Source organism: Patagioenas fasciata, chromosome 1, assembly GCF_037038585.1.
Source record: "Patagioenas fasciata isolate bPatFas1 chromosome 1, bPatFas1.hap1, whole genome shotgun sequence".
NCBI lineage: Eukaryota > Metazoa > Chordata > Aves > Columbiformes > Columbidae > Patagioenas > Patagioenas fasciata.
In genome coordinates, this window is record NC_092520.1 from 213680229 (window position 1) to 213698136 (window position 17908).

At 46.3% G+C, this 17908-nt stretch overlaps 1 protein-coding gene across 1 annotated transcript in view; it reads left to right on the forward strand.

The window, feature by feature from the left end:
- Nucleotides 1-17908, forward strand: part of LOC136111561 (uncharacterized) — a 117947-nt gene that overhangs the window by 95466 nt on the left and 4573 nt on the right. Inside the window, exons 70-80 of the mRNA XM_071803547.1 lie at nucleotides 1669-1749; nucleotides 2824-2877; nucleotides 3519-3572; nucleotides 4325-4387; nucleotides 4830-4892; nucleotides 6507-6623; nucleotides 9635-9712; nucleotides 10923-10976; nucleotides 12334-12382; nucleotides 13678-13716; nucleotides 16121-16288. Coding sequence (XP_071659648.1) covers nucleotides 1669-1749; nucleotides 2824-2877; nucleotides 3519-3572; nucleotides 4325-4387; nucleotides 4830-4892; nucleotides 6507-6623; nucleotides 9635-9712; nucleotides 10923-10976; nucleotides 12334-12382; nucleotides 13678-13716; nucleotides 16121-16288 — 820 coding nt within the window. The remainder of the gene's footprint in view (nucleotides 1-1668; nucleotides 1750-2823; nucleotides 2878-3518; nucleotides 3573-4324; nucleotides 4388-4829; nucleotides 4893-6506; nucleotides 6624-9634; nucleotides 9713-10922; nucleotides 10977-12333; nucleotides 12383-13677; nucleotides 13717-16120; nucleotides 16289-17908) is intronic.

A 17908-nucleotide genomic window follows, 5' to 3' on the forward strand; every position in this document is an offset into this window, starting at 1 on the left:
AGCTCCAGAGCCCCAGCTCCCTCAGCCTTTCCTCACACGGGAGATGCTCCACTCCCTTCAGCATCTTTGTTGCCCTGCGCTGGACTCTCTCCAGCAGTTCCCTGTCCTGGAGCTGAGGGGCCACAACTGGACACAATATTCCAGGTGTGGTCTCCCCAGGGCAGAGCAGAGGGGCAGGAGAACCTCTCTGACCTACTGACCACCCCCTGCTAACCCACCCCAGGTACCATTGGCCTTCCTGGCCACAAGGGCCCAGTGCTGGCTCATGCTCACCCTGCTGTCCCCAGGACCCCCAGGTCCCTTTCCCCTACACTGCTCTCTAATAGGTCATTCCCCAACTTACACTGGAACCTGGGATTGTTCCTACCCAGTTGTAAGACTCTACACTTTCCCTTGTTATATTTCATTAAATTTGGTGGCTGATTTTTCAATATATATTTTTTTTTTTAAAATAAAAGTGTTTCCTTTTGAAAACCTACTGCAAATTAATTCCAAGTGGAGAAAGCCATTTGTTCATCTTCCAATCTGCTTGAACAGTCATTTCAGTCTCCTCTGAGTGAGCTGAGCCATGAGCGATCAGTGTCTCAAGTCAGGATATGTCCAGTTTCATCTCACATACAGGTTCTGAAAACTACAGTTGTAGTTGGCCAGAATGGATCTGTAGCAGAAAGGGCAAACTTGTGAGAAAAAATAGGATATTTCTAGTAACTTATAGTTTCCTACTGAAACAGTGGGAGAGTGCAAGAGGCCCTGATGCTGGAGGTGGCTCTGATGTTCCACATGGAGCTGAGTTGCAAAGTGGCTCCATAAGCCAAGAAGCTCCACAGTTGGGCAAAAAGATGTCTTCTTGGAGGAGCACCTCTGTCCATCATTGTCCACAAGTCTGGGATGGATGAGGATATCCCTTTTGGCTTTCAACTCCCCAGAGTGGAGATCTCCTCCCATTGCAGCTATGACCAGCTCCATGCCTGGATCTACTCATTCCCTGAAACAAATTTCACCACCGGGTGCTGCTTTTCTCACCTGAGCAAATCTAAAGCTTCAGATACTCTTCCCAGGGTTGTGTGCAACCCTCAAAGTCACTCGCAGTGTGATGCTGCCTGCTCTACTTAATGCCCTTGCTCATATTTTCAACCACAGTCATCAGCACCTCAATATTCTTGGCCCAGGACTTAGCTGATGTGTGCCTCTGTTTCCCAAGGTGTTAACATAAATAAACCAACTCACAGGTTGAATTTTCTAGTGGCTTACAACACCATGAGGAACAGGTGCTGCCCTTTTTCCCTGAAAATAAGACAGGGTCTTGTATTAATTTTTGTTCCAAAAGATGCCTATTTTTACATGTAAAGCTGCCTGGACACTGTTTAAATAGACTTTTTATGAACTGTAATTAGGGCTTATTTTTGGAGCAGGGCTTATATTTCGAGTATCCTCAAAAATCCTAAAAAATCATGCTGGGGTTTATTTCTGTGGTAGGGCTTATTTTTGGGGAAACAGAGTGAACCCCAGCCTCAAGTCTTAGTGCTGGCACTAGGGTAGCGTCTGACCTCTGGCTGAGCGAACACACAACCCAGGCTCTTACTATTGAGTTTCCATCCTGATGAGTGTCCTCAGCCACCTCTCTGCAAGAGCTGATACAGAAATTAATTTATCTCCTCTTTCTGGCAGGGTGCAGCAGGACTCAATGGGAAGAATGGAAACAAGGGAGCCAAAGGTGACAGAGGTCTTCAGGGACAGAAAGGGAAGCCAGTGAGTAATGGGGAAGACACGGCTCATTTGGCAGATAGAAAGAGGCTCCGTGCCTTTTTTGACCCTGATTTTATGTCTTTTCCCACACCCTACGTGCCTCATTACTGGAGTCAGGTTCTTGTTCAGGACGAGTATTTCCAACCTCCTGGAGAAGACTCTAAAGTACATCCCAACCTGATTTTTAGTAGAGCCATTTTCTGGATGCTAGCAGAGAATCTGTCCGTGTCTCTAGTGACAGACTTCTAAATTTTCGCATGTTTTTCAGCATGTTTTCTTTTATCTTTTACCAAGGCTCAAATTTCAAGTTCCTTCACGTACCAAGCGTAGTTCTCCTCAAAGCTGACCTGCCTGATGGAGAGAGCGGGGAGCAAAGCAATCATTTGCTAAAGCCCTTATGGCCCCTTATTACTGAAAACTCATCTCCAACATGATGCTCAGTGGGAACATGTCCTCACTTTACCTTCTGCAAACAAGCTGAAATCTTCTGGTGGTTTTTCTTTTTAGTTTTGCTATGGGAGAAGAAAAGAATATATATTTTGAGAGGGAGCAGGGAAGGAAGTTCTCACTGAAATTAATGATCTTCTAGATCATTCAATTAGCGCCTGAAGGATTTGGACTTTGAATGACAGACCGAATTTCCAGGAGCAGTGACCAATTCAAGAGCTGAGGGACATGATCTGACATCTCCACAGTGCATGTCCTCATGGTTGTTGCCACTCCATTATCTCCCAAACCTTAGTAACATTCACTCCAACACCCAAATCCTCAAGAATCATTTCCTAAACATTGCCCAGTGGAAGCTACAGGCCCTATGGAGACTCATCACAGCATTTTGTCTCACTTCACTCTTTTCACTCACTTCACTGTCACAGTCACCCATCTTCTGCAAGGTCGTTCCCTGTTCCACCCCAGAGTTGGCTGCATTTCTGGCAGCAAGGTGACCATGACCTGCACATTTTCAAGAAACCTCTGGTGGTTAAAAACACAATATAAATGCAGGGTGATGCTATTGCCAGAGCTGTATTCTTAACCCTTAGGGCTGTGCGTGATATGTTTGTCTATATTTTTATGTAGGGAGGGAAAGGTGATCCCGGGACCGTTGGTGATATTGGACAGAAAGGTGCAAAGGTAGGAAATGGGTGAGATCCTGTGAAATCTCCATCCCCAGTGGTACTCAAAAGCTGGACATATTCAGCCAGCTTTAGGTGGCCCTGCTTGAGCAGGGAAGTCAGACAAGACGACCTCCAGAGTTCCTTTCCTACCTGAAACACTCCATGATTCTGTGAAATAAAGGACAGAGACAAGACCTCAAGTTTCATGCCATAGTGGGCCTGATAGATAAAGATCACAGAATCATAGAATCGTTTTGGTTGGAAGAGACCTTCAAGGTCATCGAGTCCAACCATTAACCCAACACTGTCATTAAACCATGTCCCCAGGAACCTCATCTCTGTGTCTGTCCAACCCTCCAGGGATGGCGACTCCAGCACTGCCCTGGGCAGCCTGTTCCAATGCCCCACAGCCCTTTGGGGAAGAAATTGTTCCCCACATCCAACCTCAACCTCCCCTGCCGCAACTTGAGGCCATTTCCTCTCATCCTATCACTTCCTAGTTGGTAGAAGAGACCAACCCACTCCAACACCTCCTTGCCACGATCAAGGGAAGAAGTTGTAGCCTCACATCAGTACTAGCTCTGTGCACACCAGCATTCTTCCCTCCTGCCCTCACCTTGATTTGTCTTCAATGCCCATCATCTGCTTTATCCTCAGGGCTTGCGAGGGCTCCCAGGACGCATCGGTGCCCCTGGAGTTGAGGGCATCAAGGTGAGTTCAGCTCAGCCTTCCATCCTGTTCTGGCTGCCCCATTTCCAGCAGTTTTCCCATTTATCCCCAGGATAGAAACCACATGAATAAGACACCCTGATGCTGCCAGAAGTCCCTCTTGATGGCATGGGGCTTCTTCAGCACAGGGGGATGTGACCATGGAGAGCAGGGAGCCATGGATGAGGAGGTTTTTTGATGAGACTTTTTGATAGTCTGGGGTGAAAAAAGTAGAACTAAAAATCAACAGACCCTGCCCAAATCCTCTCCTGGTCTGTGGCTTAGCAACTGCCTGAACTGGATTTGCAATTACTGCTGGGCACATCACTCTGGTTGTCAGCACCATTGGTCCTTCCTCTATAAACAGGGATAACGGCCCTTAACGGTCTTTTTATGAAAGGTATTTGGGAAGCTTGATAAGAAGTAGGGGAGCTGTTACTAGCTCAGCCAATGGGATATGTTGTTATTGTTGTTGTTATTAATATTTTCTTTCAACAGCCTGGCCTATTGGGTAAATGAAGTACTGTTCAGTGAATTTCCCACCTGCTTTCCCGTAGGGGGGCTTGGAGTTGGAGCGGTCTAAAATTTATATTGGTCTGAAGCAGGACTTTGCCTATACTTAGGCTTTCTGTTACCAGGAGTGGCAACATGTTCCCCCCTCAAGTACTACCTGCCTTGCCATTTCGGAGCCAGTTTTCCTAATATTTTAAAGGTTCTGGGAGCTTATAGACCATCCACTGTTTTTTCATCCACAGGGAGAAATTGGCAGTCCTGGAAAACCAGGAATCCCAGGATCAGATGGACCATGTGGACCAAAGGTGAATATCTAAATTATGCATCTGCCTACAAGTAGGAGGTTTCCTAAAAGCTTTGCAGATGCTGCAAATTCACCCCTGCAACATGATTCTTTTCTTTCAAGGGGCACAAATAGGGTTATTCTGACTTTATTCCAGTATAGATCTGGGCAAAGGAAGATGCTTGGGCAATCTGGAGTGGGGACATCTTCACTCGTCATTGCAAGACTCAACCAGGTTCACCCACCCCTGGTGCTCCACAAGCACTATTGCATGTGTCAAGTAATGGGGCTTTTTAGTGAAATTTCTTTAATTCTCCTTTAGTACCACCAATGTGCAAACGGAGAGATCCTGCTGTGTCGCACTCAGTAAATGATTCTGCAATCTGAAAAAAGAGTTGGCTTGTTCAGCAAATTGCAACCTTGCCAAGTCTGCATTGGCCATGATTTTATCTTGTTTTATCCAGGGTGAACAAGGAGCATCAGGGGACCATGGTGCCTCAGGGATTCCTGGGGAGAAAGGAGAAAAGGTTAGTACTCACCAGACTGCATCGAGCTGCCATTTATTACAGAATAAATCTCACATCCATCAGGTCAAGTTAATGAAATTATACACTTTCTACATCATAGGTACCCTTTCCAGTGGGCAAATGTCAACTGTCTGGAGCACTAAGGCTGGGACTGCAGTTGGAAAGGGCAGAAGAGGGAGGTCTCCTTAAATTCACACTCTGGCAATGTATGAAACCTCAGAAAGGTCCCTGCTTAGGATGAGGAAAAGTCATTCAAATCTTTGAAGTGGGATTAATTGCCAGAGTTTATTCAACATCACCATGCCCAGGGTACCTGGGATGCTGTGGGGCAGAAAATGTGGGTAATGCTGTTGCTTCCTGGGCATGCTGGCCACGTGAGCAGGAAAGGTCTCCAAGGTGACTGATCCTGGGCTCTGCTCCTTCAGGATTCCTCACCTTGATCACTCCTCACAGATCTTCCTTCTCTGAATTGCTTAATTTTCTGTTTTCTTTGCTAAAAGAACACATCTAAAATTTGTACCTTCCCACGGAGTGAAAAAAACAGGTTAAAACAATAACTGGTTTGGAAAAAAACAAATGAAAAACCACACACAATAATCTTAGCAGCCCTCATAAAGTCTTTTGTCATTTTCCAGCCCCCCAGGCCCTTCTCACATTCAGCTCCACCATCTGGTCTCCAGATGGTTTGGGATCTTAAAGAATTTGTTGCTTTTGCTGATAACAACTCTCCTGGTCCTCATCTACTCATGGTCATCTGTATCAAACACTAAGGGAACTTCTTTTGTCAAGCAACGTCTCTGGCTCACTAAGTCACTGGGTTAGGAGTGGTTGGAGTCTGGGAGGTTATTTCTGGGAAAGCATCACTCCCTTCCTCTCCTGTTCTTCTCATCTCCCACCAGCATGTGGCTTCAACCACTGCTGAAGGTTGGGTGTTGGGCTGACCGGAGGTCTTTCCTTCCATTGTGTTTAATGGAAGCCTTTTCTTTTCACAGCAGCTCCAGGAGAAAGCTCAACAGTGCAGATGAGTAGGGAATTGATAGGTCAGCTCTTGGTAATACCCTTTCTCCTCCTCAGGAGTCTGTTTTTCCAGTGTTACAGACTAAATACTGGCCCAAGTTACCCAGAGAAGTGGTGGATGAACCATCCCTGGAGACATCCCAGGCCAGGCTGGACGGGGCTCTAAGCAACCTGAGCTGCTGAAGATGTCCCTGGATTGGATGAGCTTTGAAAGCCCCTTCCAACCAAAACTTCTCTATGATTCTAAAGATCTCTACTTACATATTCAGGGAGAGTTGGGCATTGGAAATTATTGGGCATCATCCCAGAGAGATACATGTCCATGTCACCAAGCACTAAGGTGCCGTCTGGACAGGTAAAGATGGAGAGCAAAGCTGAAGTGATCTCTACTGTCCTACTGATGGTTTGTTAATAGCACAACAGCAGAAAGAGCAGAACATAAATCATGGAATCATTTTGGTTGGTAAAGACCTTCAAGATCGAGTCCAACTGTTAACCTAACACTAATGGTCTACCCTTGTTGCCAATGCCGTGAAAGCACTCAGGTGATGTTTGACTGGCCCATCTCTAAAACCACCTGTGCTTGGTGATTCTCAGGGGGCCAAGGGAGTTCCTGGCTTGGCGGGCTTCAAAGGACAAATGGGATGGCCTGGGAAGACTGGAGTCACTGGACCAGAGGGACCTCAAGGGCCACAGGGTGAACCAGGGCCACAGGTGAGCTGCAAGTGGTCTGTAGCATGCCCTGAACCCTGGTGAGATCCTCATGTGACATAGCACCCCACATGTGTCCCCACATGTCACCATGTCTCATGTACATCTCCACACCCCTTACAAGCTGACATCTAAGATCTCACATATGGAGGTGAGTATAGCATCTGCTGTATTTCTGTGGGATCTTGATCAATTCACTTCATCTCTTGGTGCATGCAGCACCAGAGAGTTTCCCTCCCCGCTTTCCTCTCTTCTTTCCCTGTCTGCAGTGTAAGATGTGACCTCTCAGTGAAGAAAGGAAGGCTGATAATTTCAAGTTAGCAGGGCACCAGGTGAACCCCTCCTGTTAATTATCTGGGGAGCAGGATGCCAAGGTTTCAGAAGGAGCTGGTGGCTTTCAGACCCCATTTGTGGGCCATACTTAATAAGTGTCTTTGCATGCAAGACATGCTGGGCACCTTTTGAAATGTAACAAAAAGACTTGGAAATGAGACGTGCTAATACTGTTTATAAGCAGGAACATGCTGCCCCCAGATTCTATGGTAATGAAGAGTGTCTCGCTGCTGCCAACACAATGCGGAGGGACGATGCTAGAGATTAATGCTAATCACTCACCCTTAGACAGCATCTATTAAGTAACAAAGAACTTTTCAAGTGAAAGAGGACTGGAAATGAAAATACCCTTCTCAGTCGTGCTGAATTTCAGACTTGGACAAGAGAATACATAAATTCACATGGAAGAGCTGAGAATATAAAAAAAGCTGGAGTTCGGTGTCTACCTGAATGACCAACTATTATCCATAAGATGTCTATGGGATAACCCTGTTTTAACTCCTGCCACCTTATGAGTGTGGCAGATATTCAGTATGCTGTGTTTCACCCTTGAGTGAAGTATCCCTATATAAATATGTGTAAAGATTTAATCCTCATGTGTGTATATACATATATGTATGTATATAGAGACTGCATGTACACACACACACATATGGTTTGTAAAATACTTAACTTTTCTGCTAAATAGCAATTAGATTGTGCTGCTGCTTTGAAAACAAGGAAAAGAGGTAGAGAACTCTGGCAGGATTTTCTTCTTTAATCTGTTATGCCCTGTTGAATTATTGCAATCAAATAACCCAAACACCAATCACCAGTGATTATCCTTCATCAAGTAAGAAGCACATTCAATAGCCTGGAGAATTTAGTTGATGTGCAGCTGCATCTGAAGGTTCAGGACTGTGCTGGTAAAGATACACCAGTGAAAATTGCTTTGGCTTTTGAGGATAGAAGTTGAGACAATTCGGACCCAATTTTATGTGAAAGTCTGAATGAGGCTGCACTTCATTGTATCTGCTCTCCTGAGTCTCAAAGGTCTCCCTGTCCTACATCCCCCTGCAGAACTTCTGACTTGGGTGGTATAAAGATGTCTATGTATGCTTTATCGATTCTCAACCTGGTTTTCCTGCTTACAAAGGAAGAGCATTTTATATTGGGAAAATTTGTACCCTGCTCAACCAACCAAACCAACCAACCAACCAACCAAAAACACACACAAACACACACACACAAACACAACAACAACAAAACTTCAACACTGGGGTTTAAATCTTAGGGAAGATGTGATTAAGGAAGGGAAAACACTGGTGGTGCAGCCAGGACCACATCACACGGATGGTCAAGCGGAACAACTGCATTATGTCCTGAGACTCCATCAAACAAAGGCTTGACCTAGAGCAATCTGGTCCATGGTGGAAGGGCACAGGGGATGCTCTGGGCCTCTTGCATTGCTCAGCAGCCTAAAGCTACAGCTGAATTCCACCCAGTGCTTCACTGACAGGGTGATTATAGGAAAGACTACCCACAAGCCTTATCCTAAAGGGGTCCTGGTGTAGAAAGACCCTTCCAGAACAATAAAAAATTGACTGGATGCAGCTTTAGACAATAGCAGCAGCATTAGTCTTTTTTCCTTTGCTCCCCAGGCTGTACCTTGCAATTAAAAATTTATCAAAAGAATCACAGAAGGGAGGAAGGAGCTGAACACACAAGACCCCCTCATGTATGTTTAAAAAGGCTGGAAGTTTTTATATTAGCAGTTACAAGCGCTGCATGCTCAGAAAGCCCTGTATGAGATAACAAACGGCTTTCGTTTGGACACTGATTAAAGAGAGACTGTGAGATGCCACTGTCTACACCCACACTGCTACTTGTCCTTTCCCTAAATTAAAAGAGAAAGTCCCTGGGTGTGAACGGCAGCAGCGAGGCCACCCTCATTTCTAACGTGGGAGGGTATTATCTCCATCTGCAAGTCCTTCTGCTCCTGCTGGGACTCTGTTTCTTAAATTAGTGCTGGGACAGACAGTGTTATAGAGACAAAACTGCCTTCTGCCCCTGCAGCATCCATCCTTTCTGCAGGGAGGGACCAGAGGAAACATCTCGTGCTTGTCCAGCTCAAAGGGAAAAAGACCCAGGGCCTTGAATTGGGGTGTTCAACCTGGAGAAGAGAAGCTCCAGGCTTATCACACCTTTCCGTACTTAAAAGGGGCAAATAAGAAAGATGGGAAAGACTTTGGAGCAGAGCCTGTTGCAACAGGACAAGGGGTGATGGTTTTAAGCTAAAAGAGGTCAGTTTCAGACTGGACATGAGGAAGAAATTGTTGCCCCTGAGGGTGGTGAGAGCCTGGCCCAGGTTCCCAGAGAGGTGGTGGATGAACCATCCCTGGAGACATCCCAGGCCAGGCTGGACGGGGCTCTGAGCAACCTGAGCTGGTGAAGATGTCCCTGCTCATGGCAGGGGGGGCACTGGGTGAGCTTTGGATGTCCCTTTCAACCCGAATTATTCTACTATTCTATAGTTCTCTATGTCTGATCTGTCTGGGGAGTATCTGAGATCCAGAGGACTCTGAGTATCTCCACCTGCTGATGCCCAAGTTGGGCTTCAAGGGAAAATCCCAACCAGTGGTGTGGGGTACCTCTGGAAGGTGCTTGGACATTTCTAACTGAGCTCTCTTCTTCCCCTCTAGGGTCCAAGAGGGAAAAGGGGGAGACCTCAGCTCTGCCTCAGGGGACCCCCAGGCATGGATGGGCGAAAAGGAGAAATGGTCAGTATGGGGATGAGCCAACCTCACCTGCCAATGAGGTTCTTCACCACCCTGCAGCTGTGCAGAGCTCTGCTTTGGGCCCGGGTGAACTGACTTTGCAGGTTACATATCTCAGCTCTCCAAATTTTGCAAGAACAAAAGCACAGAGAGCATTTTAAACACAAGTGCCAGGCATTGGACATGGGCCTGCTACCCAAAGGTACCTCCATCTGGGGCAAATGCTGTGAGCCCTGTGGGCTGCCAGCTGTTTTATATAAAACATCTTTGAGAAAACATCATATTTTGGGCCAGCACATCCTCAGCTGTGTTTGCCATGGCAGATTGGGAGTAAAACAACACTCAGTGCAGTGCTTCTGTACAGAGGGGCGATGCTCAGCCTTTTAACACACATCAGAGAATACAAATCAGATCTTAATCTGGAGATCCCAACCTGCAACCCACATTCTGCGTCCATCCCTACGCTCTTCAGGTCCTGCCAACACTGACACAAGGGCTTTTTGCATCAGAAGGTGGCATTGCATTAGCTCCTTGTATTGGAGAAAGGTAATTCGATTTCTCCTTGTGCTCCAGACCCTATAAGTGAGCGCGAATTGAGAAAGATGACCATCGCAGCTTTAATTTAGATCATTATTGCTCTGCTCTTTTTCCTTTAATATTTTTAAGTATTTTTATTCAACAAATCCAGTTTTCGCTAGTCCTGGGCAGAGAAATTTTTAAGGTATTGTCTCCCAGAAGGCAGAAATCCCTTTTGGCAAAGCTCTGTTTCATCTTTTCAGGGCTAGGATTGCGATCCCACTTGCCATGTTCTGCATGGTCTGGTTCCCAGAGATTCTCTGGAGGCCAGATCCTCTTTGTGCTTCCATCTCAACCTTTGTGGGCACTTACAAACTGCAAAGAAACCTGACTTAAATTGTAGGTGGTAACATCTTTACTGTTTGGACAGAGCAGAGCTCCCAAGAAAACCTGGGACCCTGCACCCAGCTCTCTGATACACACTTTTGTTCTTGCTTCCTTGCACATGGATGAGTCTGTTCCTTTCTGCTCAGTGAGCTACTCACAGATATCTCTCAAATTTATAGGAAAACAAGTGAGTCTTTTTCCCCATCTGCCCCTTCCCGGTGTATCGTTTCCTCCCTAAGGTGCACTTATTCTTGGAGCATTTAATGGACAATCTGCTGAGCTTTTGTAATAACCTGAATGTTTTTAACAGGGTGAAAATGGTCCAGCTGGCCAGAAAGGAGAAAAGGGAGATCCTGGTCTTTCTGTGAGTACTTTAGCCCAAGATCACATCCTATTACAGAAAATAGGGCAAACTACCCATAAGTGGTGTAGGGGAGGAGGGAAATGCTGAGAAACAGTTTCATTCAGAGAATATCTGGGAAATGAGAGTGTTGGCCATTACCCAGAGACGTCAGATGTGCACAAGCCGGGGTGGGAGCAGTGCTGGGCTGTACGATGCCAAACCCAAACAACCACCCAGAGCCCAGGGCACATTTCCCCTCTCCCATCCTCCCCGTGATGCTTTAGACTTCTACTTGGTACACAGGATCAGTGCCAATGCCACAGGGCTGACCAAATAAAAAGAAATAGCATGGGAGAGAAATATACCCCATTTTCAAAGCCATTAGGGAGCTGGTGTTACTGCAAAAGCTGTTGCTGTAGGTCTATTAATTTTGGAGAAATGGTTGACACACAGTGGTCAGGACAAGGTCCATGTTGCAGCTCCCCTAGCATTAGGGTCTCTACTCTGTCAAACAAGTGTGGTTTGTGCCACTTTGACTAACACAATGATGCACTTTCATCTTTCCACTGCACATAGGCCAGGCAAGATTAGTTTTACCATGGGTGTTACAGGCAAGGGTAACTGAAATAAGCTGAAGTAAGGCCAGTTCCCTAAGTAAGTACCCCCAAATTTGTCACCTCTAGAAGGGATAAGAGGTAGTGACCATGTGAAGTGCAGTCTGACACCAACCATCACACATGGAAGATGCTCCACTGAAACAGCGGCAGTTGGCTGGCCCAGGGCTGAAGGATAGGCTCAAAATCCATTAGACCAGATGTCTTGCTCTGTGGGGAATACCTTGAGCTGGTAGAGAGGCAGAGGAGAAGAACCGAATGAGGTGCACCTACACCTCACCTAAATCTGATGCTACAGCCCTTCTCCATGGGTCAAGCCTGCAGTATGATTTGAGCAGCCCTTTTGCAGAGATGAAGATGGCTTGACAAAGCTTCTTAGAGGTGAGGAACACATGAGAGACCATGGCTCCTGGGACAGTACCAAAAGAGTGGGGAGACTCATTGGAAATCCATCCTGGCGTTGAAGTGTGCCGTGGTCCTCGTGTTGGGCTGGGGATCCCAGCTGCTCTTGGCAAGAGGAGCTGGCTATAGGATGGCCTTGAATTTGTGAAGGGAATAATTTCCCTGATGAGCCACAAATCTTGAACCGAGGTCCCTGTGACACCAAATATACGTCCCTGATCTTGGCCATACCCACGCTGAGGTGGTTTCACCAGAGGCCACCTCTGGTGGGACAAGCAGAGTTGCAATGGGGCAGAAAGTGGAGGGAGATGATGGTAGAGCAGAAAATCACTGCTAACCTCTGCTTTACCCCCGTGACACAGGAGGAAGAGGTGAAGGAGGTGGTCAGGAATGAAATGAGAGACAGATGTGGTAAGTCTTCCAGCAAACCATGCTCGGGGCCACCGATTTGACACCTGCCAGCAACTAAATTGGAGCAATTTGAGTTCCAGCATGTGCTGACTTGGCAGAGCAAATATCATCCCATTAGCAGCAAGCGGGGACGCGTCGCTTCTCCATGCTCGGAGACGAGTATGGTGTTCTGGGCTGCGAGATCTCTGCCATAGTCCTGACCTCCTCCTCAAACTTAATATTTTACCTTTAAACCTTCTCTCTTCCCATTTCTTCCCCCGTGATGTTTTTCAGTGGAGATTTCCTCCCCGGTCATCTCCATTTCCCTGCTGACTGATGAAAGGCGCTGGGTCACGGGGTAAAATTTGAAGCTGTGTTTTGACTGATAACAATATTTTAATTTCTGTCTATTTTGTGTCACTTCTTGACACACAGACCTCTCCTCTCCAGCAGTGAATAACTGCCAACCAGCACCACAACAGTAATGAAAAGCACAGCATTTGGACATGTTTTTCTGACTTAATTCCAATATCGTAACAGTATCAGGCTTTTGAGATCTTTCTTTTCTTTCCCTGCAGAAGTCTGGCTATTTGGGGTCTGGTAGAAAGCTGCCCCACTCCTGCCCTATTCCTTGGGGTCTTCCTATGGCCAAAGGGGGTTTTGGTTCATGAACACTTGCCAAGATGCTTCAGACATTAAGATAAATGATCAGAGGGATGGATCACCCTCCTATGAGGGCAGACAGAGAGTTCGGGTTGTTCAACCTGGAGAAGGATCCAGGGAGACCTTATCGCAGCCTTTCTCTATTTAAAAGAAAGATGGGGACAAACTTTTTATCAGGGCCAGTTATGATAGGACAAGGGATAGCAGTTTCAAACTAAAAGAAGGGAGACTTAGACTAGATATAAGGAAGGCACTTTTTATTATGACTGTGGTTTAATACTGGCCCATGTTGGCCAGAGAGGTGGTGGATGAACCATCCCTGGAGACATCCCAGGCCAGGCTGGACGGGGCTCTGAGCAACCTGAGCTGGTGAAGATGTCCCTGCTCATGGCAGGGGGAACTGGATGGGCTTTGAAGGTCCCTTCAGCCCAAACTATTATGTGATTCTGTGGTTCTGTGTAGTCATACTCCTTTCTACCCAGAGATTTAAGGAGCCATTTGAAGGCTTTGAAAAGAGGGCAAAAAAGGATGAAAAATAATCCATGAAAGCATGTGCTGCCTGTAAAATTAATGATTTTGTTGAAAAATGTTGTTTATATAGGGAAAAAAAGAAGTAGCAAACAAACTATGCCCTGTCTGTCTTCTGTTTGCAGGTTGTGGAGGTGAGTGGGGAAGGATGCTTATGGAAAGCGGTAAGGCTTCTGATATCTACATAGAAATGCATGTGGATTCATGCAGTAGAGTAAAGGATGTTCTCCTTGCCCCAAAACTGCCTTAAAACTGCAAGTGAAAAGATGTTGTTAAGAATAAGTGCATTTTTTCTGTGATTCAGTGCGGAAAATGATTCTGGATCACTGACTGCTTTTAGACCCTGGCTCTGGTGGTGGGTGTTTCAGGAATCTGAGAAAACAGGGTTGGGAGGGGCGACAAGAGGCCTCCTGCTTCTACCCTCTACTGCAAGACAGGATCAAAGCTGTTCCTAACACAGGAACACCTCTCCCTGCCCACAAAACAGACCTTGTCTCTCCACCATCCCAAACCATCAACATGATAAGCTCCAGTGCAGGTGTCTATTCATCATTTAAGCTCCTGTTGTGGAGATCTAATCCACATGGTCCATGGAGTCTGGAGGCCCAATCTGCCAACCCCAAAAGAGACACCCGCGTTCAGTCAGGGACTCATCATCTGCGCTTCAGGGAGGACTTGGTTCTTCTGTGTCTTTGCCTACATGTGGGCAAGTGATTCAGGGTCTAGTTTTAACACAGGAGATACTGAACCAGGTTCTGGATCTCAGCTGGCCAGAGTAGGTTCTGGAGACACTCAGTTCACATGAAGGCACCTAGAGGAAAGCTTCCAACTTTGGATCAGATCCTCACCCCTGGGTGTTGATCTAGTTGCCCATATATAAACCAGATTACATATCCTGCTGGATCCTCTCCAGGGGCATAGGTGTCTCATAGATCTGTGTCGTATCTGTCAACCCAGCTTTGATACCTCGGTTGCTCTGAGACATCTCATCTAACCTCAGTGTTTCCTACTAGGAAAGGCCACCATTAGACCTGGAAAGGGTCCCCCACTACAGTGTGTTTTTAATGTTTTAAACAGGAATAGACAAAGGAGTAACTCCAGGACAGCAATTTGATTTTAAATTGCAGTGAACTCATGTTTTCCAGGAATGGATTTGCTTTAATTTTTCCTTTATAACTCTTACATTATGTATGTGTATATATATTTTAGCCTTCATAACACATTGCTTCATAGTATACAAAAGCAGAGCATTTTACAAAGCAAGGACTTTAACAGAGAGGTGGATGAAGAAACCCCAACCTGTCCTGGGTATAAGAATCCAGTATAATTGTAGGTGCCTGGGGTAGCTGGGAACTCTCCTGGTGTAGGATATTTCTAGTTACACTAGACATGAGATAGTCCTTTCTGGGCTCTGTTTCCCCTCCTACTTTGTCTAGAAAGCAAATCTGTCAGGGTAGGCATCACCTCTCCCTGATGTCTATCCATGGTCCCATATCTCGAATGTAAATAAATCTGTAATACAAATAAATCAGAGCAAATGAATCCTGCAGTGGATTCTCTTGGACACAGAAGCCTCCATGCTCCTGCAAAGGACAACCCTCGCTGAAGTGTTTTGCCTTCATGACTCAGATATTACCCAAGGGCCCTATTATCTGGCTGGTCAGTCCTTCAGTCAAGAGCACGTGGTCCTTTCCATCCCTTATTCCCAGAGAATCATTAGTTAAAACAGTAAGTTAGTGAAGGAAAGCAAAGCCAGATCAAAACCACAGTGGACACATCACAGAGCATTAATCTGGGCTTACTTCAGTCTGCTGGTCCATATTGCTTCAAAACAGGTTTCTGGGTTCACTTTGCACAGCCAGGCCCCACTAGATCTACTGTCCTCTACCTGCAAACTCTGCACATCCACCATAAAACCAGAACTCCTAAAATATCTGCTGTGCTAATGTGCCTGCCAGCCTGGTCCAGATCACGGTTGTCCCTCGAGGCACTTGGTATCAGTGTGAAGGATGGTGGAGCCACAGCCCCACATGCATCCAAACACACAGTTGGATGTGCATAACTTAACAAGTCTGACCTGAGAAGACTCAGCACTTCAGGGCACCTATCCTATGGAGATGCTGATCCAGCAGCATTTAATTATCCACGTAGGTTTGATTATGACTCCATCCCAGTTGACACTGTGAACATGCCCGTGCAGTCATGGAGGTCCCAAGAAAGCCCAGCACACTTCTTGGGAACCACTTCCTCAAAAACAGCTCTATTCTGAAAAAGTTTATTGTATTCCCTGCTCCCTTTCTTGAGAAGACAGTAGACAGTACAATCTCTCCTTAATTGTTTGCTCTTCGCTAGAGTACATGTGACTTGGAAGTAGTTTTCCTACCTTGCCCACATACCCCAGTGGTCTGTAGGCTTTGGTCAACGATAAATTGTGTTGTGACTTTTCTCCCACACTATATTTTGCAGTGGCAATAATTTTGCTGAGCTACAACCATTTATCAAAGCATGGTGACTTCCAAACTGTGGCACCAGATTTCATCCTCAGTAACCCAACGATTAAATCCACAGGTCTGGAGGCAGCTGGAATCAACAGCCAACTCCAGCGGTATTTTCTACATTGGGAACACACCAGAAAAGATGGTGAAAGCCAGGAAGAAATGCTTAACAAAACTCAGAGTGCGACCACATCGGTGACTTCAGTGAAGCCCTTCATGGAGCCACCTTCATTTATTGCAGGTAAGTGCAGCTGTGGGGCTGCGTGCTTCCCATCTTTCCAACCATGACATCCAGTGTCTTCTGGAGCACTCCATGAACCCAGAGCTAAATTCTCTGCCCTGGGACTGGGAAAAAATTAGGCAGTGATGGGATTTCCAATGAGGGCTCCCACGCTGCGATGCTCCTGTGCTGAAAAGGTGCTGGTCTGTGGACACAAGGTGAGTTGTGAGTTGATGGCCCTGGTGGGTGAGGGAAAATTCAAATATGTGTGATCTCAGTGATGACCACCTTCAAAAGGATGCATTTTGAAAGGCTGGAAGGAAGCAGCTGTTTCCAGGCTGATTTTGTCCCCCTCTCCCCTCTATGTTCTTTGCAACTTCTAGTAAAGCTTCCTACCAGCCAGAAATTACATCTGTGAGACCAAACACTCGAGCTATTACAGACTATTTCTGTCCAGGGCCTCATAAAACCTTTAATGGGTAAAACTACTGATTACAGCTAATGGGAAAACAACCGGCTCTATTTCTATCCATTTGTGTTACCCAAGAGATTGGGGGAGAGAGAATGGCCAAGATCCTGCCCTGAAGACACGTGCAATACAGACCTACCTGTACACGAACACCAGTGAGTTTGTGGCATTTCCTCACACCACATTTACTGCTACAAGAGGCAACAGGACAGGACAAGAGCATGATCCAAGACTGACCATACTTTTAGGTATTATCAAGCTCCTAATAGGATCTTGAGCAACACCAGACAGCCGAGGTGCAACCATCATTTTTGGGAGTGAAGGCTGCTCGGCCATAGGGAGGTGAACTATGTCCTACTACTTGCCCATAGGCTGGAGGGAGGTTTGTGGCCCATTCTGTAAGCATAGATGGGGTGGTTCCTCAGGAGGCTCCAGGACCACCTCGGGATGAATTGGGACACAGTGTTCTGGTGGAATAACCAAGAGATGAGCCTAGTGGACGCAGGGAAATCCTTTAATACATGGCTAAGAATGGCCATCTTTCCAGGGAAAGGATAGAATGGGGCAGTTTTAGCTGCAGTTCAGATCATCTACGCTTTCTTCTGGCCATGAACCACTATAGGGAACATTACAGTGAGGGAATGCTTGGTCCAGTTTCATGCAGACCTGACAAGCATTATGGTCTCCTTGGCAAAGAAGAGTTACCAGTTGGCTATCATCCTTCTGTCTCTATGGGATAATGGCTCATGGGTGGCTTTTCCAGACCCTGTGGTCCTGCCCATCCCCTGGGACGCTGATGGAGGCAACAAGCAGCCTTTGACTTGACTGGCTTGAGGATTTTCTGGGTATCTCTACCCTAAATTTTAGTAGCAAGCTGGAAATGACTTTCACACAGAAGGATTCATGTGAGCTGTCCTCCTCTAGGTCCATCACATCTTCAAATCTAAGCCACAACCACCCATGGACCTTCTGACCTCGTCAGAGCTGGGCTTTAAATCTTGAGGGGAATAGGGGATTATGGGCTCGCTTGTGGAAATCTTTCTGCGTTTGGTGCTCAAAGTCCAAACACACTGCAAGACAGGGCAGGACTCAAAAGGAGTGAGAGTTTAGACTTGTTTCCTGCAATTCATAAAGTCAGAAATCAAGATATGCTCAGATTTTGTCACCAGGAG